The sequence below is a fragment of the Apodemus sylvaticus genome, chromosome 17 (genome assembly GCF_947179515.1).
Source record: "Apodemus sylvaticus chromosome 17, mApoSyl1.1, whole genome shotgun sequence".
NCBI lineage: Eukaryota > Metazoa > Chordata > Mammalia > Rodentia > Muridae > Apodemus > Apodemus sylvaticus.
Window position 1 is genome coordinate 69,864,177 of NC_067488.1, and position 22,905 is coordinate 69,887,081.

The window sequence follows — 22,905 nt, forward strand, 5'->3', positions numbered from 1 at the left end:
GTCCTACAAGAAAAACAAACGCAGAACTCCAGGCAGCTAGCCCCCACCTCCTGTTTAGTGCTTGGGGTCCTATTTCTCTGTTAGGGAATTCAGCAGGTGACTTTATCATATATGGCCACTGGACGCACACATGAACAAGGACCCTGTTCTTCAGGGAGTGCCTGATCTCCAGTGTTCTGGGTTTTCATTTTACTGGGAAAAATCTACCAGCAGTGAGTTTCCCACATACTGTTATGTAAATAGATCCTCTCCCTTCCCACCCATCAGCCCTGGACAGTGAGGGCAAGGGCAGCAGGCGCGCTCAGCCCTCCCCCCCCTTATCGATGGAGTCTGACCGCCAACCCTCTTAGAACTGCTGCTCTCGTGCTTGCCCCTCACCTTGAGCACCTCCACCTGGTTCCCCAGCCCTTTAGTGCAGAGCTCCATGACTGAGTAGGAACAGAAGGTGTCCCTGATCTTGTACTGGTTGACAGTGGCGAGCCAGAGGAAGAGGTTGTTTTCCAGCTCCATAGGAGGGATCAGAACGGACTGGTGACCCGAGTACACACTGCAAACAAGAAGTGGAGAGCTGACACATTCCCCTCAGCATCTTAGCACTAGCAGGGAAGAGACAGCAGAGGGCCTGGGTACAAGGCTGGCCATTCCGCTCACTGCTGTGTGACTCACAAGATGCGTGACAGAAAACAAGGCAGGCTGTGGGAGGTGTGACAGCACATTCATAGAAGAGCCAAGAGCACAGAATTAAATCAGTTCACTCAAACTAAGAGAGTGGGGGTGGGTGCCCCAGTCAGGAATGAGCACCTAGAAGTGGGGTTGGCTGGGAATGTGAAGGAGCAGCATGTAGGCTGGGCAGTGTGGAGTGTGTGTGGGACTCCTGGGGCACAGTGCAGAGGGTTATTGGAAAGGTCACAGCTGGCACGCGGAGTTAGACTTTTACCCTTAGTGTGGCCGTGTCATTATAAAGCCAGCATGGAGGACTTGGAGCTGGAGCCCTGAAGGCTGTGAGAGTCAAGGATGAGTCCTGGTGAGGGATGGTAAGGGCTGACCACCAAGGGCAATGGAAGGGACGTGGGGTCCCCTGGAAGGTCTACAGCCATGACAGTGAGCCCTGAAAACCCAGGACAAGAGCTCAGGAACCATGGTTGGGGGCTGGGTCAGTTCGGTCCAGGAAGGGCCTCATCAATTTCTTTCTTTTATATATAAAATGGGTAATTTGCCAGGGTATGAAGATGCAGTAATCCCACACAGGAGGCCTTCAGCTCATGGTAACCTTCGAGTTTAGTGTCCCAAGGGCTAGAATCATGGGAGGGAGCCAACATACCTTGTTCTTTTCATTTTTCAAGAGTAGTTTTTATTTCATTTTATGCCTGTCTGCCTGTCCTGGAACTCACTCTGTAGACGAGGCTGGCCTCAAACTCAGAGGTCCACCTGCCTCTGCCTTCAGGTGCTGTGATCAAGGGTGTGAGCTCCCACTGAGATTAGAGGCATGCTACTACAGCCAGGCAGTCATGGTGGTGGGTGCTGGGAACACTGCCCTCTCTGAGAGCAACAGCAGGTGCTCTTAAGCGCTGAGCATCTCCCCAGCCCCCCTTTTCCCTTTTTGTGATGGGCTGTGGCTAGACAACCATGCGGGCCTTAGGATTCTCCTGCCTCAGCCTCCCAAATTTCTAGGATCACAGGCACACGTTACCATTCTTGGTCCTATTGAATTTTCCCAAGTGCCAGAAGTGACTTTAATGTGTAGACAGGTATTGGAACAACTGAACCAGTGAGCATTACATGCAACTGGCATGTAGATGGGAAACTGAAGATGACACCTAAGTTTTTACTCTGGGCCCCGGTGGACAGCACTACCCAGATGGAGAGGGGACAGGAGGGCACTGGAGGAGTGATAGGTACTTGTGAGACATTCATGGGATCTGCACAGGAAGTGAAAGTGCAGGCCTGAAATACGGGCTCCCGGCAGGCAGAGAACAGAGCAGGGAGCTGCCAGTCCTCATGAAGCCTCTGTCAGGGCAGGCTGCTGCGCCCCAGCCTCATGATGTCACTGCCTTCCACTAGCCCCTTCCTGCCAAGCCTAGGGGCACGTCCTGGCTGTCAAACATGTCACACTTCACCCGCGAATCAGCCTTCTGACTTGGCTTTGCTTCTAAAACTAGGATTACAGAATGGAACAGAAAGCAGGTATGGGAACAGCGCCATTTTCTTGGAGGCATAAAATAGTGAGGAGAATAAAAAATAATTCAAATAACACTGAACAAACATCAGCAACACATAAGGTGTTTAGATTTTGGAAATAGCAGGATTTTCCTCAAAGTTCACCAAACCAAGCTAAAGGAAGGGTGAGGCGGCCACGGCCCCGAAGCCACACTGGGCTTCGCCATCCTACCTGCAGAGACACCAGAGTGCAAAGCCAAGTCCACAGTAAGGGTCAAGGCAGATGGCGATCTGCCGGGAAGAGTACAACTCGCACTGGAGCTTGATGGCTCTGCAGAGAGCATTGACTGCTGAGTGGGACATCTGTGAAGCAAGGGACACAGAAGGACGGACTGTCACCCAGGGCAGAGGAGCTGCACTCACCAGCCTCAGCTCCCCAAACTATCTCTTCACCTGTGGGCTTTACTGCTTCATAGCCTAAGCACAAGCTAAGAGGACAGATCTCTACTCCATAGCCGACAGTCTCAAGGCCCCTGAGAGAAGGCTGTAACCTGACGTCACCTAGAGCTCTTACTATCTAAAGCACCCGTATCTGGCCCCTGCACTCCATAGTGCAAATCCTTTGGGATATCTTTCTCAGGAAGAGCTGGTGCTCAGATTTAAATATAGCCATCACTTGATCCTGCCCCTGGCATCTGGCCCAGCTGGCTCACTCCCACACTGAGGTAGGTCCCTGAGCAGTGGTCATGGCTGCCCAGCAGAGTGGGCACCATGGCTTTACCTTCACGCCCGTGAGCATGCCGGTTGTGGAGACACTGAAGTCAAGATATGCCAACATCTCAGGAGTGGGTGGTTTATACAGCTGAGGTAACCGTTTCCTGGGTAAGTCATCTGCAAAGCAAAGAACAAATTTGCTGTAAAGTGGACATGCTAGAACACGGAAACCATCGCTCCTTCACCACCTCATGGCTTCCTAAGGCTGAGCCAGCTCTGGTGTGTGTGAAGAGCTTTTGTTGCCCACCCTGCAGCTCGTGACAGTCATCTCAGCAAGGCAAGGCTATGATGCTGCCAGGCAGAGGCTACCAGCAAGTCCATACTGTGTGAATCTTCTGCAGATATCTCTGGCTAGCAGCATGGTAAAAAACAGAGTGCTAGTGCTCAAGTCCAAAGGAGAACTATGTCATCAGCTCTGTGTCCCGGGTCACTCCTCTGACAGCTCTTCTATTTCCCTCTAACACAAATCACCAAAATGCCCACCTTCACAGTGCTACTGCAAAGCTAACTCAAAGGACGCACTTAACATTTCCTTTATCAATGCACTAATTTTGTACGTATTTGTATGGCGCCTCCGGAAAAAGCTGGAAGGAGGCATGGATCCCTGAACTGCAGTTACAGGGGCTGTGAACGCTGTGTGTGCTGGGGATTGAGCTGAATCTTTTGTAGGAACAGTGTGCTCTCACCTCTGAGCCACCTCTGCAGCTCCACATGAGCCACTAAACAGAACTGTGTCTGTGCTCTATATGCTCAGAATGCACTAACTGTTGTAGCACTTTCTCACAGTTTAGTATCTTGTACTAATCACACATGGTATGACAGTGTTGACTGCTAACCTGACAGGACCTGGAGTCCCCTGGAGTCCCCTTCTAGGCACATGTACCAGGGAGTTATTTTGATGAGGTTGGCCTTGGTCATGTTTATAAGAAATAATCTTAATTAGGGAAAATCAAACCAGGAAGACCACCCTATAGGGGCATCGCAGCATACCAAGAGCCCCGTTCCTGAACCACATAAACATGAGAAGGCTGGACACACAAGAGAATCCATTACTTTCTTCCTCCTGGCTGCAGAGGCCACTTACCAGCTGCTGCCCCAAGTTCCTGCTGCCTGACACTCCACCATGGTGCTGTGGCGTGAATTGTGAGCAAAGTACACTTTTCTTTCCTTAAGTTATTTACATAGAATACTTTATCACAGCAGCTTTAAAGTGAGACAGTTCCTCCTCTAAAGGGGAGTTACTGTCTCTCACTCATGTAAAATACCTCCTCCAGTGCTGGGGACACACTGTGATTCACATAGACCTGAGTGGGCTCACTTCCAGGACTGCAGAAAACTAGATATGGTGGGGCATCTCTGCCTTATCCCAGATTTTCTTTGTAATTCAAAGTCAAATATGCCAAGATGTCTCTGGCCCAACCATACCCCTTTGATGGTTCTTTGGCTTTCTTTCCTGGTTAAGAAACAATAGTGAATTTTAAATCTCATGCCACAGGGTGCCTATCGCTGGTCAAGCCAAAGACTTCTTTAACAGGGTTAGCAGTCACCACTGTAGTTCCACACTACAGCTGGACGCTACTGCAGTCTCTATAAACCTTTACAGAGGCTTTTGCCCAAGCTAAAGAGGTACTCAGCGCTGCAGCAGCCTCAGTCAGAACCCACATCATCCTGTTCCATGAATCCTCCAGCTGTTCCCATGTCTTCCCGTTTTAATGTGAATAGCAGCTAAAAATTTATGCTCATTCTGGTTTTCACACTGCATCATATTTGATATTTTTAGGTACAATGGACAGTATTTTAGAACGAGTTGTACAGGCATTAACAAAGCTCAGGCTAGAGCCCAGGTCTTCTAACTTCTAGTCCATGGTTGTTGCTGTTTTAAAGATTTATTTATTTTTATGTATGCAAGTACACTGTCACTGTCTTTAGACACACCCGAAGAGAGCATCAGACCCATTACAAATGGTTGTGAGCCACCATGTAGGTTCTGGGAATTGAACTCAGGACTTCCAGAAGAGCAGTCAATGCTCTTAACCACTGAGCCATCTCTCCAGCTTCCACATTTTAATTACATCACACCTAGAAGTCAAGGATCAGATTGTCACAATACTCTGTGTGTGTGTGTATGTATGTGTGTGTGTGTATGTGTGTACACATATAGGTGTGTCCAGGTGCACCTGTGTCTGCAGGCATGCATGTATGTGTGTATGTGTCTATGTGTGTCCAGGTGCACCTGTGTCTGCAGGCATGCATGTGTGTATGTGTGTGTCTATGTGTGTCCAGGTGCACCTGTGTCTTCAGGCATGCATGTATGTGTGTGTGTGTCTATGTGTCAGTGGAAGCCAGGGGCCCACTTTGGGTGTCATTTCTCAGGAGTCATCCACCTTGCTTGCTGACACGAGGCCTCTCCCTGGGACCTGGGGCTCACAGTGAGGCTAGACTGGCTGGCCAGCAAACCCTAGGGCCCTGTCTGCACCTACTCATGGCATCGACTACAAGCGACCACCTCCATGCCCAGCTGGTTATGTTGTTCCTGAAGATCCAACTGAGATCCTCACTCTCACTATTTCTCCAGCCCCTGGGTCTCAGCACGTCACATGGACCTAAAGACACCTGGCTATGAAACATATCCACCTTTCCATGATGTGAAAAGCACCATCAAAACATTTGTGTCTTTCTGGGGGAGGGGGCAGTCTCTCATGATGCAGCATAGCCTGGGCTTGAACTAACCATCCTCCTGCCTCAAACTCTTGAGGTCTGAGATTATAGATATAAGCCATCACATCCAGGAAGATAATTTGTTTAAAGAGTGTTTAGCATATTATGGGCTGGTTCTTGGACCTGGCTTTCCTGTGTGTGGTGTTTTGATAGTACACATTTCCTGGACATCTGATCTTGCTCTGTTGTCAGCAGAAGAAGGGTGTTAAGGCAGGAAAGCTGGGTGGTGTGAGACTCTAGGAAACCTGTCAGTGAATGGCAGCTGCCATGAACAATCCCCTCCCCCCAGCTCACCTGTGTCAATGATGGCTGGCCAGGTTTTCACATCCACAGCTGCCGCTGCCTCTCGAGACTTGAGCAACCTCATCAGAGTCTGAGTGGTGAGGACACACGCTGCTTTGCTGACCTAGAAACACAGGCACAGCAGTAAACAGCAGAAGGCTTAGCACTGGCAATGCTAAGAGGAGCCTGCTCACCATCCTGGCCGGGTTTTATCCCTGTTTTTGTGTTTTTATCTCAGAAATGTGTCATACTTAATTCTACCAGGATAACAGCCATGTAGCAACAATAGGGGCTGCTGCTTACAACAACAGGCACACTCTCAGGAAGACCCTGCTTTCCTAATCTTTGTAAAGACAAAAGACCAAGACATGGATCCCGTAGAGCTCAGGGAAGAGGAGGAGGCAGTGGGGGCTTAGAATTGGGGTATGCAATGGCGACACCAGTCTGCGGCCATGGAGCCAGATAGAAGCACCCACGCTGAACTCTATTCAGCAGTGCAGGGAGACACAGTGACCTACTTTCACCCACAAGTGAGACAACAGAAAGAGACTCCCAACGCTTCCCCAGGCCTCCAGGCAGGGGCTAACACAGACACTGTCTGAGTGACACTGTAACGGAATCATCTACAATGCTGAAGCTATTGACCCACAGCAGCCCTTGGAGACACATGCCACCGATGACAAGGCAGCCTGTCGGTGCACTGGCCCAGGCTGCCTTCTGCTAAAGGTCTCGGCATATTACACAGCAGAGATTTATTCCAATTCAATTGTCATATATTATCAAACCTTATGTGGGGCAGTGACAGTGTGCACCTTTAATAGCATGTGGGAAGCAGAGCAGGCTGCCTGAGTTCGAGGCCAGCCTGGGGCCTACAGAGCTAGTTCCAGGTTGGCCAGCGCTACACAGAGAAACCCTGTCTCGAAAAACCAAACCAAACCAATCCAAAAAACTTCCCAGCCCTTCCAGAACAAAATTCAGGGGTTTCTTTTTGTGTTGGTGTTGCTAAGGAGTAACGAGGGCTGACCACTGAGCCGTATCCCAGCTCTGCACAGCTTTTAAAAATTATTTAATTTTTATTTCTTTGAAAGCGTCACACGTATACAGCGTGTCTTGTTATGTTTGCCCCACCACCTCCTCCAAGCCTCATGTTATTCTTTAACGTATCAGTGACCACACTCCTAAATACAAGTAAATCTCCATCCTTGGGGTGGGGCCCTGGAGTCCCTCTCCTGAATATATATATATATATGTGTGTGTGTGTGTGTGTGTGTGTGTGTGTGTGTTTTGTTTTGTTTTTCGAGACAGGGTTTCTCTGTATAGCCCTCACTGTCCTGGAACTCACTCTGAAAGAAATCTGCCTGCCTCTGCCTCCCAAGTGCTGGGATTAAAGGTGTGCGCCACCACCGCCCGGCTTCCTGAACATATTTTAATGCTAGCTAAATATACAAATTTATCCAAATAAAAATGACCTGGGAGAACCTGAAATGAAGAATTACACTGGTTCTTATGTAGGAAAAAAGCCTGACAGGGAATAATGTGTTGTAAGAAGGAAATGAGGGCCAAAGCCATGGAAAATGAACAGAGCTCTCCTTCTCAGGGCTTAGGACTGGCATGTACAGTTCCCACCCCACCAGTCACTGCTCTCTTCACAGACTTGGAGGCCAGATAAAAGTAGAGGAGAAAGCTAGAGTTCGCTTTTGTGTCCTGTTTGTTTTGACACAGACTCTCTTTACATGAGAGTTCACAGGCCTACCTCTGCCCTGTGCTGGAATCACAGGTACACACCACACCACGTAGGGAGAGGTTTTAGGAGAAAAACCTGGCTACTTGACACTAAGGAAGCAAGAAGTGCCTAAGATTCTCAGCTGTCTGAGTGTGGGTTCTGGAGTGGGAACAGACAGGCACAGAGGCACTTACATCAACGACCATGCGCACTGTGGGCAAGGTGGCAGTGAGGTTCTGTGCGTGAGGGGGCCGCACAGTCACAGGTATACACCCTGCGTACAGGCAGCCATAGAACGCAGCGATCAGCTCGATACCTGTAAGACAGAGGACACTGTCAGGAGAGTCACTGTTGCTGTCACCGGGGAACTAAACCCAGAGCCTGCAAACAGTCAGGCCCAACCAGGCGACATGGGGGCTGCATATTCAGTCTCCCCAATATGACCTATCAAGCTCTGGATGGAGGTGTGAACCACCACACCTGGTTCATGTAGCTCATTAGATCATTAGTTAAACAAGACAGTGACAAAATTAAACTTTAATAATTAAGAAGAATAGAAAGTCTGGCGCAGTGGCTCATACTTGGCATTTGAGATGTTGAAGCAGGCATATTGCCAAGGACTCAAGATCAGCCCAGACTACATAGCAATAGCTAAAAGCCAACCTAGGCTAAAATGGAGACCATCTCTAAACACACGGGCGTGTGAGCACACGAGTGGTGTTAGCAATTGAGCTAGTGTCATACCCCTGAGCTATATCCTCAAGCCCAGCAGTGAGCTCTTGGAAGATGCTGGAAGGCAGGTTGTATTGTTTGCTGTATGTAGAAATAACTGTAGAAATCAAGGGTACATAAGGAAGTAAGGACAGAGAAGTGAGGATCACTGAACTTTCCTTGCACAAAAGCTGGTGCAGGAAAAGTGCAACCGGACTTCTTAGACACTGTGGGTCAATGACCACAGCTCAGTGCTGTGGGCCTGCCACGTCATTTCTGGTAGATGGAAGACAGCTTCATGTGAACATAATGATGTATCCTCCCGGGAACAGATGGACTTCTAGGCAATCTCAGTGTTCACATGAATGAACTGCATGGTAGGGACAACAGAGTAAAGTAGAGCAGGGACAGAGAACAGGAAGCAGTGAGGTGGAGCAGTGGAGACAGACTAGCAAAGGACTCTGGGTGTTCCAGTTGGGACAGACAGAACAGAGGAGGGAGATGCAAACATCCCAGTGTTTTGTTTTTCTCGTGTCTGTCTGGGAGACACAAGGCATGGGCACTGGGAACTGACGCTGGTCCTCTGGAAAAGCAGCAAGAATTCAACTACACATCCATCTCTCCGGCCTCTGATTTCCTTTTTGTCCACTGAATCTGGAGCCCACCTTTTGGCTGCACCAGCTGGTCACTGAGCCTGAGGGACCCCCGTGCCTCCGCAGCATTAGCACTGCATTACCATGCCAGGTAGGCTTGGGGTTTTTTTGGGGGGGTGGTGTTGGTAAATAATTATGTGTATCAGTGCTTTGCCAGCATGTATATCTTGCACCACAAATGTGCAGTACTCTTGGAGGTCAGAAGAGGGTGAGAGATCTGAACTAAAGTTTCAGAGTGTTGTGAACTGCTGTATGTGCTGGACATGAAACCCAGGTCCTCTGGAAGAACACCCATCCCTCCTAATTGTAGAGGACAGTGTTGTGTATGTGTGTGTGTGTGTCATCATCACCATCATCACCACCATCATCTGTGTGTGTACACACATGTAGAGGTCAGAGGGTGAACTGTTAGGAGCCGTTTTTCTCCTTCTGTATCATGAGTTCCTGGGATCAGTGTCACCAGGCCGCCAGGCACTGCAAGCAATGTCACCCACTGAGCTCCTTCAAGGGGTGTGAAGCCTCACTCTTTACGGGCTGCTGGATGCAGACACAGGTGCTCTGCTCTGCTGCAGTAAGCACTCAGCCTCCTGAGCCGCCTCCTCAGCATTTCGTTTTGTTTCTGAGACAGACTTGGTATAGCTGGGGTGAACTCCTTACCCTCTGCTTCCACCTCCCAACGGTGGTAGGTGGGTGCTCCCACACCTTGCTATTTTTTGTTGTTGTTTGAGGTAAGTCTCAACATGTAGTTCTGGCTAGCCTGGAACTCACTATGTAGACCAGGTTGGCCTTAACTCAAGAGTCTCAGCCTCTTGAGTCCTGGGATTAAAGGTGTGTGTTACCCTACTTGGCTGCATATAAGTCTTGTTATACAGCCCAGGAACTCTTGCTGGCCTGGAGTGTCTAATTCTCCTGCCCCAACCCCCCCCACCCAGCACAGGACTTACAGCAGTGTGCTGCCATGCCTGGCCTGGGCACCTTTTATGAGTAGGCACTGATGGAGACAGAGTCTCAGCAGAGCTGCTACACTGCCCAATGTAGGGCACAGCCTAGGCCATACCCGTGAGCACAGCACGTGTGGTATCAGGAAGTACGGCTCTGTGGTGGTAGATGTTGGCCCTGAGTTCCTCTCTTCTCCTGCTGAGTAGTATCTAATAATACAGCACAGAGTCTAGTTTACCAATCCCAGTCTTACCGGGTGGGTAGAGCAATACCACATTGTCCCCTGCATTCAGATGTCCCTTGTCACCAAGGACTGAAGCGATCCTCTCTGCTCGCTTATGAAGCTGCAGGCAGCTGGCCGTGCACACTGTCGTTCCCTTTAACACAAGAAGGGTCAGTGGGTTAAAGTTCAGTGCAGAAACAGAGAGACATACAAGTCCAGCTAAGCAGACATGACACGCAACAGACTTGGTCTCTGGGTGAATTATCAGCTGAGACGACTCCCCTGGTAACAAAAAACAGGTGTAGATTCCTCTTTTTTGTGTCTCAGGTTCACAGGGTACATTAATTATCTTTTAAAAAAATTATTTATTTCATTTTTATGAAATATGTAGCTGTCTTCAGATGCACCAGAAGAGGGCATCAGATCCCATTACAGACGGTTGTGAGCTACCATGTGGTTGCTGGGAATTAAACTCAGAACCTACAGAAGAGCAGAGTGCTCTTAACCGCTGAGCCATCTCTCCAGTCCTGTTAATTATCTTAAACCAAATGTACTTACAGTCTTTCTTTCTTAGTGTTTTTATCTATCTGTACTGGCGGGTTCTGGGTGTCAACTAGACACAGGCTGGAGTCATCACAGAGAAAGAAGCCTCCCTTGAGGAAATGCCTCCATGAGATCCAGCTATAAGACATTTTCTCAATTAGTGATCAAGGGTGGGAGGGCCCCTTGTGGATGGTGCCATCCCTGGGCTGGTGGTCCTGGGTTCTATAAGAAATAGAGCTGAGCAAGCCAGCGGAAGCAAGCCAGTAAGGAACATCCCTCCGTGGCCTCTGCATCAGCTCCTGCTTCCTGACCTGCTTGAGTTCCAGTCCTGACTTCCTTTAGTGATGAACTGCAACGTGGAAGTATAAGCTGAACAAATCCTTTCCTCCCCAACTTGCTTCTTGGTCATGATGTTTGTGCAGGAATAGAAACCCCAATGCAGACACTATCCTTCTTTCCTTCCTTTTTCTTTCTTTGCTTTTTCGAGACAGGGTTTCTCTGTGTAGGCAAGGCTGTACTGGAACTCACTCTGGAGACCAGGCTAGCCTCAAACAGAGATTGGCACTCCTTTGCCTCTTACTGGGATTAAAGGTGTGGACCACCACCGCCCAGCTAAGGTTTCTTTCTTTCTTTCTTTTTTTTTTTTTGGTTTTTTTGGATTTGGTTTTTTAGAGACAGGGTTTCTCTGTGTAGCCCTGGCTGTCCTGGAACTCACTCTGTAGACCAGTCTGGCCTCGAACTCAGAAATCCACCTGCCTCTGCCTCCCAGAGTGCTGGGATTACAGGCATGCGCCACCACCGCCCGGTGGTTTCTTTCTTAATATACATAAATTACTCTATTCTTTGTCAGTTTTGAGACAAGTCTGATTAACAGGCTGGCCTAGGCTGTGTAGTTTGAGGATGATCTTTAACTTCAAATTTTTCTGCTTCTACCTCCCAAGTGTTGGGATTGCAGGCATCCATTACTATTCCTAGTTATGTGGTTTGGAGTTGAACCCGGGGCCTTGTCCATGCTGTACAACCACTCCACAATCCTGCAAGTGATTTTAATACCTTGGCATTTAACAGCATGAAGAGGACATGGTCAGGAGTTGCCTGGGCTCGCCACTGCAAAATCTCCGCCAGGAACTGGTGCTAAAATCACAAAGCAGAAGAAAGGACTCAGGTCAGCAAGTCTCAAAGACTCACATAAAAGTTCACACTGCACTTTGAGGTGTGTCCTGTTCAATGGGGACGAGTCTGGCTGTCTGGAACTTACCTTCCTCACCAGATCATTCTCCTCTATTTGGCCCAGGTCCCTTCCGGCAGCCTGTGCGATGCGTTTACCAGCAACCAGATTCCCAACCATCACAGAAGCAGGGCCTACACCTGTAAACCCAAACAAAGCCAACCTGAGAACGGTGATTCAAGTTACACACTTCCAAAGCATTTCCGGACTGGCCCAAACTGGTTCAAAAGTTCATTCAGCAATGACGAAGAGCCTGCATTCCAGTAAAAGAGGTACCAATATGTACACACTGTGGACAAAGCAGGGCAGTGGGAAGGACTGGAGAAAGATAAAACAGGCTCCCAGGAGAGCTGGAAGGGCACAGGCAGCGGCTGAGTCTAAAGAGAGACAGTTTTACTTCAGCATCTGCAGGTCCGCTCACTCCTACAAACGGCTTTTATTTGTTCCAATTAACACAGCACTAGAGCGATAGAGAATGTCATGCATACTTTAAAGGGGATGTGAGAAGTATTTTATTAAAAGTAAACTGAGACTGGGAGGGGGCACATGCCTTTAATCATCTATGTGTTAAAATAAGGCACTCAAATGTCATGCAGAACCTTGACTTGCTTTTGGAGTGAAAAAGTCAGCTGGAATATCCAAGTGAGGAAAGTTTCCGGTTTCTTTTGGGGAAGGTGTTGAAACAGTATGGGTAGAGGGCCATGAGGTATGCAGTCTACTTTATAGTCAGTGGGGAAAAGTCCCCACAAAGCAGCCTGTGGCCAGCTAGATTCTGAGCAACGATGGTGCTTAAGACGCAATTCTTTCACTCGCGCGCATTTGCGCGTTCTTAAATATACTGCATTTCACTCACGCACATCTGCGCGTTCTTAAATATACTGCATTTCACCTGCCCGCATCTGCACGTTCTTAAATATACTGCAATAGGTAGAAAATGTCACTCAGCTCACTTTTTAAAAAGCAAATTCCCAGGCGTGGTGCACACAAGCCTCAGCCCCACCCTTCTGTCTCTAGCTGTCATCAGTGCTGCCTTCTCAAATAGCTCTGCTCTCGGGCACAGCCCCCGGTGCCTCAGAAGGCAGTCCCAGAGCAAGCAGCGCTGGAGGCTGCTGAGCTGGGCCTCAGGAGGGGCACCTGTTGCCCTCTCAGGGCCTGTGTTCAATTTCCAGCACCAATAGCTCAACTCACAACCACTTGCAACCCAGTTCCAGGGAATTCTATGCCCTCTTCTGGATACCTTGGGCATTGCACTCATGTGATACAGGCACAAAAGCAGACAGAAATACACACAAAAATAAATTTACAGGAAAAAATTAAAGTCTTCTGTACCTCTAAGAACATTTTAAAGTCATCTACTCTAATGTGACATTTCATTTAAACATCGTTGCCCCTGAAAATGATGGAGCATCTGAAATCTGGCACTGGGGAAGCCGAAAACAGGCTGAGCATGAGGCTAAGGCGGCCAGGTGACATAGCTAGATCCTGTCTCAAGACCACAGCACTATACCATTCTCAAACTATGAGTTACTCACAGTAGATAAAGGTAGGATATTTAACAGTAAATATATTCCATAACGTTTAGCTTTTAACATTGTAACATAAGCAATGAGACTTAAGATGGAGACACATTTGTACTTTTTTGTATTTCTTCAGTGCTGGGGATTGAAACATGCTAAACCCACACTCTCCCAGCTAGCCACACCCCACACCACATGCATGCCATGTATACCAAGTGCCTGTGCAGGTAATGTTCTCAACACCCTCTAGAAGAGCAGAAAGACTCTTGATGCTGAGCCATCTCTCCAGCCGCCACTTCCACATCCTGACTCAGACTTTAGAACAGTGGCCCCGACAATCAAGAGCCAGTGGAGAAGCTCACTAAGCAGAATGCTAGCCTCCATAAACAGTCTGTTCCCACTAGCAGAGCGGAACCCACTGTTGCTACAATATGGTAGTTGAGGTGACAACAGTCTGTCCAAGTGGTGTGACTGGACTCTGGGACTCAACAAGCACACTGTATGGGCATCTTCACAGCATCAGCTGCAGAGGAGTCATGGGCTCACCTCGGTGGCATCCCTGCATCCCTGCACGTGCTGGTCACCTTTCAGCAAGGTCACCATGCAGAGTGCATACAAAAGTCACACTTTTGGTTTCATTCTTTTCTCAATGCATCTGAAGGCCCAGGGTACCTGGAGAGGCTGGATCCAAGCTCTGATGTTTCCAGGGACATGGGAAGCTAACCAGACTCCTCATTACCTTCTCTTACAATAGAAAGATGACAGCACAAGTTAGTGAGGCCAATTCTAAGTCCCTTCCCTCTCTCTTTCATTGAGACAGGTTCTCACTGTGTAGCCCTGGCTGGCCTGGAACTTACTCTATAGACCAACCTGGTCTTGAACTCACAGATATGCCTGCCTCTGCCTTCCAAGTACAGCGACTGTAGGTGTGCCCACCACCCCCAAGTGGGTTAGCATACATTTGAGCAGGACTGGTCACCAGGTGCCTTGGCTCTCTCTCAGCCCTGGAATGTGTGTCTGGTCAGACATCAGGCAAGAAGGGGATTTGTGTAATTTTAATTTTCTAAGTCTGTATTCTGTTGCTTTATACCTGAAATGGCAAACACAGAGCATGCTGTTTATCTTCTATCTATAACCTAGGAACGTCTGTCCCCCACAGGCCCACACCAGACTTCAGCAGCCACGAAGGAATGGGGGGAAATGCTAGGCATGGGATTCCCACAGCAAACCAATATGCTACAATTGACGCCAAGAGCTCCAGTCTCAGCTCTGCACTAATAAGCCATGTGGCTTTTTCTTTGTCCCAGGGGGCTGTGATCATGGTGCAGACCACTCAGAAGAGGAGAAACCGCAGCCACAGCAGAGTGCCCTCTCACCCTGCAGCAGTCTTGCTGGCTGTTGGTCAAATTCTTCTGTTCTTGTATTATCAGTTTTGCTGAGTCTACGCCCACACACTACACACTGAAAGGCTGGCTTCTGGAAGCTGCACTGTGATGGCAGCTAGGAGCCACATTATTACCTGGTTGCTTTTGTCGGGGCTTTGGCAAGTTTGTCACACATGTATGTGGGCACATGAGGATATTACACGGGTGTAGAGAACCCTCCAGAAAGAGTTGTTTTGTCTGGGATATATGGATTCCTCCTAGTGGGGTTTTTGGTAATGTGTTGGCTGGCACCAGGGCAAGACAGTACACACCGACTTGATGGATGCTGTCAATTGCCTGGAAAACACAGAGAGAGACATCCAGTGAGATGCGCTGACAAGCCACTGTTGAGCCACAGTGCGTTTCCTTGGTGCATCCCAGGACAGAAGTCTGGTACAGCATTATGTTCTCACATGTCCTACCCATACCTTCTTTCTCCACCCTGCTGCTACCTGGAAATGATACTTGCCACCTGGTTTTCCTTCCCAAAATCCTTTGAGCCCTTTCTTTCAAATGTGAGCCTGGCAGAATGGTTCCGGTAAGGAAGGGTAGCAAAAAGAAGGGCTATTCTGCCATCAAAGACACAACCCAAGAATGCACTATCAACATTCACAAGGGCATCCATGGAGTGGGCTTCGAGAGGCACAGGCGGGCCCTCCGAGGAACGCGGAAATGTGTGATGAAGCAAAGGAACAAGGAGTGTTCCATATTGTCTCTTGTATATTTGTCCGGAAACTGTAATGAGGGTGAGAAGTCACAGACAAGCTCTTTGTGTTGGCAACTCGTACCTCTTACCACATTTAAAACAATCTACAGGGCAGGAGAGATGGCTCAGCGGTTAAGGACACTGGCTGCTCTACCAGAGGTCCTGAGTTCAATTCCCAGCAACCATATGGTGGCTCACATCCATCTGTGATGGAATTCAATGCCCTCTTCTGGGGTGTACTCACATATATACAATAAATAAATCTTAAAAAAAAAATCTACAGTCAATTGGGACAAGAACTAACCTGCTGAATGTCAAATAAAATTATAGAATTGAGGGGAAAAAAGGATCTCTTATGTGGATGGCTGTGATGGTGTCACAATGTCCACAGCCTCCACTGGGAGCCTGAGGCAAGAGTCCAAAAGGACTGCTGCCATTCCCGAGTAGACAGGCTAGGGTTACAGGCGTGGGCCACCTTCTGAACCTAAAATGACGGTCCATAGGATTTTGGTTAAGTTTCTGTAGCCACTTTCTGGGTTGTGTGTGAACTTTGCCCTTGTGCTCAAGAACTTTTTTTTTTTTGTTTTTTTTTTGGATTTGTGCTTTTTTTTGACACAGGGCTTCACTCTGTAGACCAGGCTGGCCTCGAACTCAGAAATCCACCTGCCTCTGCTTTCCAGGGTGCTGGGATTACAGGCGTGCGCCACTACTGCCCAGCACTCAAGAACTTCTGAATAGCATAAGTAGGTTTGTGTTTGGATGTATGTGCCATGAAAACACTTCTTCCTAGTTAAAAAAATTACGATTATTATTTAATATACATGAATGTTGTGCCCGCACACATGTAACACTGCAGTTACAGACTGTCGTGGGAGCTGGGGTACACACCTAGGCCCTCTGGAGCAGCAGTCAGTGCTCTGATCAGATGACCCCTTTCTCCAGCCCCTTACCATTGCTTCTTTGTGACAGAGATTTACTATGCAGCCCATAATGGTGGCTCTGAATGCTAAATTCCCCAACCTCTTCCTTCCAAGTGTTGGGATTATAGCATCTACTGTCCCATTTGGCTAAAACGAATCTGCATGTTTGTCTCTTAGCTAGCTTTCAGATAACCAGATACCAGTCCAGTTCCAGTCCAGTCCCACAGTCTTCAGAAATATTTTTGGTCTAATTTATATTCAGATTTTGTCCTCTGAGGTTTTCCGAGTCAGGGTCTCTTTATGTAGCCCTCACTGGCCTGGAACTCACCTCAATTCACAGAGATCTGCCTGCCTCTGCCTCCAGAGTAGTGCTATAAAAGGCACGTGCTACTATACCCAGTTCCCTTCGTTTTGTACAACAGCCATCTGCACAGTAGCTAACCATTCATTGCCATGTACTCAGAGTGGAAAGGAATCTGACATTTTCTTTTTCATTCATTCATTCATTTATTTATTTATTCATTCATTCATTCATTTATGGTTTTTCGAGACAGGGTTTCTCTGTGTAGCCCTGGCTGTCCTGGAACTCAGAAATCCGCCTGCCTCTGCCTCCCAAGTGCTGGGATTACAGGCGTGCAACACCATGCCCAGCGGAATCTGTCATTTTCTAGCACTGTTTCTCACGTTTGTGTTAGAAGTGACCACTAACAAGTCCAAGTGCCCTATAAGCAGAAAAGTCCCAGTCCCAGGGCATGTGTCCAATAGCACGGGAGTTGTCATGGGGAGGCAGTACAGCTTATTCTGGACTGTGCACTTAGTCGGCAAATACTTCTGGATTCTACATGCTGCATGCTGCATAGTTCTCAGGTCTGGGGCTGAGCAGAGAAGTCTCAGCCTGCATGGTCTCATCACGGCTTCTACATTAGTAAGAATCAACACTGCTTACAGATGCAGGTGCTGTGTGTTTCCACAGAGCCTCACTCAACCCACTGTTTCTGGAGGACTCTGTCCTCTTCACAGGTCAGGAACGCAGCTCTGGAGTGCAGCCATGCGCGTCTATGTACATTGTGGTAAAGAGACTGCTGCTAGTGATGCTGGGTGGAGACCAGACTCCTTTACTCCTCCAGCTTGTATCCACTAAAAACACTTTCTCAACCCTGAACCCCAGTCTTCCGCCTGCCCCAGTGGCTCATCCAACCCACTCCTCTAAGTCCCCAGAAAGGCTCCTTGCATAAAGAGAAACATTTTTGTGTTCTAGGATCTCCACCTGCAAGGTGTGGCAGGACCAAGGCAGCCCATCGGTCACTTTCAGACGCGCACCACACACAGGGAGCAATAATCTTCATAGGCGTGAGAGAGTTAGTCGAGCAAGCCAGCTGAATTTCTAGGCAACTTGAGCAGACAAATCTATTTAGTCCACTGGGAGAAATGGGGCTAGCTGACTTTGTACAATAATTGGCAAGGGGAAAAAAAACCAAGGTAGTTACTGGGTATAAGAAAAGTTGGAGGATGGGGAAGGAGAGTGGACATGAACATATTTCACTGTAAACATATAAAATCATATGTATTTGTATGTATATGTATATGTGTGTGTGTATATATATATATTTATATTTGTTGTTGTTTGAGACAGGTTTTCTCAGTGTAGCCATGGCTGTCCTAGAACTCACTCTATAGACAAGGCTAGCCTCAGACTCAGAGATCTGTTTCTTCCTGCCTCCTGAGTGCTGGATTAAAGGTGTGTACCATCACTCTAGGCTCAAACATAATCTTTAATGACAGTCTATCTGGTAGCCTGCAGTGGCGGCCACCGGTGACCCAGTGCAGACAGGAACTCACCTGCAGCACACGGCTCATCCACTGGAAGCTGTCTTCCTCAGATGCATCAGGCCTTTGTTCTGCCACCACCACAATGCGCTCATCATAAAACACAGACACAGAAAACACAGCAATTCTAAGAGAGACAGATCAAACACATCAGTCTCCCTTCAGAACCATCCTATTTGCTTTCCTTAGTCGGAATCAAAGAGGAGCCATCCTGCCCACACCACCCAGACGTGAGCAGCAGAAAGAAAATGTGCAGTCACCACCACCAAGTCAGGGCAAAGTCATTGAGAATAAAACCAAAAAGCACGGACCAAGTACCACAGTGGCAAACAAGACACACTTCCTGGCTTTGTGGCGCTTATGTGTCAGAGACAGAATGAACCAACACACAGTCAATGAAGCCATGTTGTGATAAGCACCAGGAAGCACCTGGGTAGGGCCAGTGGAGTAGGCTATGGGTGCTTGGGGGAGCGCCTCCCTGGGGAGTGGACACTGGAGCAGAGACCTGAATGAGGTGAGGACGCGAGCCACGCGAAGATCTGGAGGAAGAGGATTCCGGGCAGAAGGAACGGAAAGCGGAAAGGTTCTGAGGTAGGGACGAGCTTGGCAGGTTTGAGGAACAGCGAGAAGGCCAGTGTGCCTGGAGCAGAGTGGTGAAGCAGAGAGTGGAGCGAGTCAGACGCGAGCAGGGCGGGCGAGGGAGACCAAGAGAGGAGGGATGGGAGTGGACCTGAGGGAGGTCTCCGCTCAAATGTCCCCTTACTAGTGAGGCGTTCCCAGACCACCTCATGTGTTCACTCCACAGCACTCACGACCCTCTCATGCGCCATGTTACCGTTTGTCTGACTTCTGTGTTTGTCATTAAAAATGGAACATAGCCTGCTTTGTTCACTGCCAAAGTACCCCAAAAGCAGTGAGGCCGGCACACAGGGAGGATCTGCTGACTGAATGCAGGAAGACGGGAACAACTGAGAGCCAACGATGCCCATTTACCAGCTTCCCAGGTTGCTGACTGCGTGCTAGGCACTGTGCTGCACACAGGGACACAACTTCACAATCATATAACGCAGGAGCTGTTTTTTTCTGTGTCGTCTTCAGATCTTCCCTTCTTACATAACTACGGCCAGCAGAGTAGGGAGAACGAGGCATGTGCTCCAAGCACAGCATACAGGTGTATGAAGACGTTCCCACGCATAACAAAGCAAAATAATCCTAACAGACACCCGTCTACAACTGCTGGGAGAGCTTTCCTTGCATGAATAAGCACAGGAGAAGGCCTGCCCTGGTTCACAGGACCCAGAATTCCAGCACTTAGCTGCCATGTCAGTTTCCACATAGAAACACAACAATTCAGTTGGAAACCAGAGAAAAGCTTCTTAGGTTGCTCTTGTTCAGGGTGGCAGCCACCTGCACTAGCCTGGACAGCGCATCTCTGAAGAAATGGGAAAGGGAATGATTTATCCTGGGACTCTCCTGTCTTCAGACATTCCTCGGCCCTTAGAGAGCCAACGCTGCAGAATGGGTTAAAGCCAGGCTCGCCATTCTGAGTCAAGCCAACCTAAGAACTTGGAGGAACCCACAGAAGAGTGGTGCCGTGGGGCTCAGAGCACTCACCTCCCACGGTAGACAGTCTTTATCGACTCCACCGCCAGACCAGTGGCAACGATGTCGTCAGCGTTATGTCTTCGGCCGCTGACCATGAGTAACCCGTCCATTTTTCCAACCACGAACACCAAGCTACCCTGAAAGTTAGCAATGATTTACCTTCACTTCTGCAGTTTAACGGAAACAGACACCTTACATTTCCTGCTATTATGAAAATGTCATTAAAGCAAAACAAAACACTAAGAAAGACATCTGTGAAGCATGTACACAGTTCAATTCCCAATACCACAGAAATGTGTTTATATGAAAGAAAATGTCATAGTTTATGGATTTCATTTAAATAAATAAAAAAAAAGCCCTTTATGATTAGTGAAAAAGTAGCATCTTAATGCCACTGAGGTCTTTTAAAAAGGCACACTGTATCTGGTGTGCATGTGTGTGGGTGGGTACAGGCAGGCCACTGCCCACTGTGAGGCAGAGGACAACTCGCAGGAATTGTTCTCTCCTTCCACCCAGTGGGTCTTAGGGGTAGACCAGGCTGGCCTCGAACTCAGAAATCCGCCTGCCTCTGCCTCCCAAGTGCTGGGATTAAAGGTGTGCACCACCACAGCCCGGCTTAATTCGTTCATATTTATTCTTAGGGGAAAATCTCAATCTCACAGGAAAGAAACTGTGATCACACATAGTTCACTTTCCCAGCCACAGGTATGTATTAGTTCATCTTTGGAGTAGTCACAGGGTGAATACCAAGGAGAAAACCTTACTTTATTTACGACTGGAATTAGAGCAAGCAAATGGTCTCAGTATGTGAAGAGTTGCTTTGAGCATGAAAGGGAAACATCTTGTTTCCATTGGCAAGATCAGAAACAGATACCCAAGGTCTCAGAGCTGCAGGTTTTCTCCCCAGGACAACAGAGCAGCAGGCCACTGGGCCCACAGCCCTTCACAGGTCCTCAGTGAGTCAGCAGTTATCTCCATGAGAATGTCACCCTTTACTTGCTGAGCACAGTGTGTGGCTAAGCCAGAAAGGCAGACTATCAATGCACAGGAAGCTGCCGGTCTACCCACAGTGCCAGAGGGGAGACACTTCTAACAGTCTGTTACTGTTAAATGGAGAAAAGGAGGCTCGGTGGTTAAGGGAATGTTCTGGTCTTGCAGAAGACCTGAGTGAGGGTGGTTTCCAGCACCATGTCCGGTGGCTCACAACTCCTGTAGCTCCAACTCCTGGGCATCTCACACTGCTATGCATGTAGACTCGCACATACAGTTAACATAATAAAAACAAATCCTTAAATAGAGAAAGGGATGCCAGCCTCTCCAATCTTTCACAGTGAGGCTGTTTAACTGACAGGGCATTTCCAGCTAGATCTCACAATGGGACTAGTTCAAACCAGACACAACCAGAACCTTTACATGGGGTTTAGGGGACCATTCAGAGGGGACAACAGTCTATCTGTTTCAGACAGATGGCTGAAGCTGGGTCCTGGACCTCAACGGCAAAGCAGCGCAGCAAGCCGGACTGGGGCACTTGAGTGCTGAGTCTGACTGCAGTGTCTAAGAGCTCAGTGTTGTATGTTCTCCTGTGAGCTGAGCGGGTAGGAGAAGGAGAGGGGCAGGAAGGAGCCAGCGACAGATGGGGGGCATGAGCTGATGGGACAGCGATTACCCACTGGCCTTCATGGCCCGGCTCCGCTGCCTTCATAGGTTCCTCAAGCTCACTGTGCTCCTGCTGAAAACACAGTTTCGGGGCGTCTCTGTAGGGCTGGTACCTGTAAGTAGCACTTGCCACGTAACAAATTATTTTCTAAGAATTTACAATGACACAGGGTGGGCACTGTTGATAATATATAAGAAAATACTGTACACATTCCCTACTCAGTTTCCCTTGGTTACAAAGTAGCCTTTTCTCGAACTCTTAACATCTCACAGCATGTTAAGAAAAATCAAGAAAAGTAGTTAAGAATAAGTAAAAAGCTGAAAAATACCAGATACATATAAAGCCTTGGTCTTTAAGAGTCATAGAAACTTAGGCAACAAAGGAAAACCATTATCTCATTCCTGTGACAGTCCCACACAATCAGCTGAACAGCAGATAAGGGCCTGGAGGAGCGGTGCACACAGTCTTTCCTCCCAGCACTTGGGAGGCTGAGGTGAGGATCTCCATGAGTTCCAACCCAGCCAGGACTCTGTAGTGAGACCGTCTAAATAAAGAAACGGGAGGATGAGTGTTTTTGATTATTGTTAAAGAGCGGTGGTGGCACACGCCTTTTTAATCTCAGCACTTGGGAGGCAGAGGTAGGCGAAATTTTTAGTTCCAGGCCAGCCGGGTCTACAGAGTGAGTTCTAGGACAGCGAGGGCTATACAGAGAAACCCTGACTGTGGGTGGGGTGTGGGGGGAAGGGCCGGTGACACCCTTCAACTACTCAGAATCTGTTCAGTTCTGTGAATTAAAGTTCAAATGCTTTTAGATCACATGCAGCAAAATCAACAGGAAATTGTCACTTACGGGCCCGACAAATCCTAGCAATCCTGACCGGATGAAGGGAACATCCCCTATAGGAGAGCCCGACGAAGTCACTGGAATCACCTAAAAGGCAAAAGGAAAAAGGTGAAAACCTTGACTAGGTTTTAAAAAAATGTATCTGATTTTTAAAAAGTCTTACTTAGAAGAAAAAACTACAAGTAATATATTCTAATTGAACAGGGCATGGTTGGTACAAGCCTTTAATTCCAGCACTCAGGAGACAGGCACGTAGAACTCTGTGAGTTGGAGGCCAGCCAGGTCTACACTGCAAACTCCAGGCTGGCCAAGATGTCATAGTGAGACCCTATCTCTAAAAACAACCAACTAACCCCCAAATAGAATTATTTATATGTTTCTATATAATAAATATATGTAGTATGCTTATTGGAAGGCATAATCTGCAACAAATCCAGGAATCTCACCCAGTTCA

The 22,905-nt window shown here is 48.2% G+C and overlaps 1 protein-coding gene across 3 annotated transcripts in view; it reads right to left on the minus strand.

Moving 5' to 3' along the window:
* The window catches only part of Dip2b (disco interacting protein 2 homolog B), a 188,974-nt gene that overhangs the window by 14,600 nt on the left and 151,469 nt on the right, over positions 1-22,905 (minus strand). For all 3 annotated transcript variants that reach the window (XM_052161085.1, XM_052161084.1, XM_052161083.1), the window contains 12 exons: positions 22,458-22,538; positions 19,960-20,087; positions 18,358-18,472; positions 14,988-15,189; positions 11,982-12,091; positions 11,777-11,857; positions 10,211-10,334; positions 7,849-7,970; positions 5,944-6,055; positions 2,939-3,048; positions 2,390-2,520; positions 379-547 (listed from right to left, as the gene is read on the minus strand). In XM_052161085.1, the coding sequence (XP_052017045.1) occupies positions 379-547; positions 2,390-2,520; positions 2,939-3,048; positions 5,944-6,055; positions 7,849-7,970; positions 10,211-10,334; positions 11,777-11,857; positions 11,982-12,091; positions 14,988-15,189; positions 18,358-18,472; positions 19,960-20,087; positions 22,458-22,538 (1,485 nt within the window). The remainder of the gene's footprint in view (positions 1-378; positions 548-2,389; positions 2,521-2,938; positions 3,049-5,943; positions 6,056-7,848; positions 7,971-10,210; positions 10,335-11,776; positions 11,858-11,981; positions 12,092-14,987; positions 15,190-18,357; positions 18,473-19,959; positions 20,088-22,457; positions 22,539-22,905) is intronic.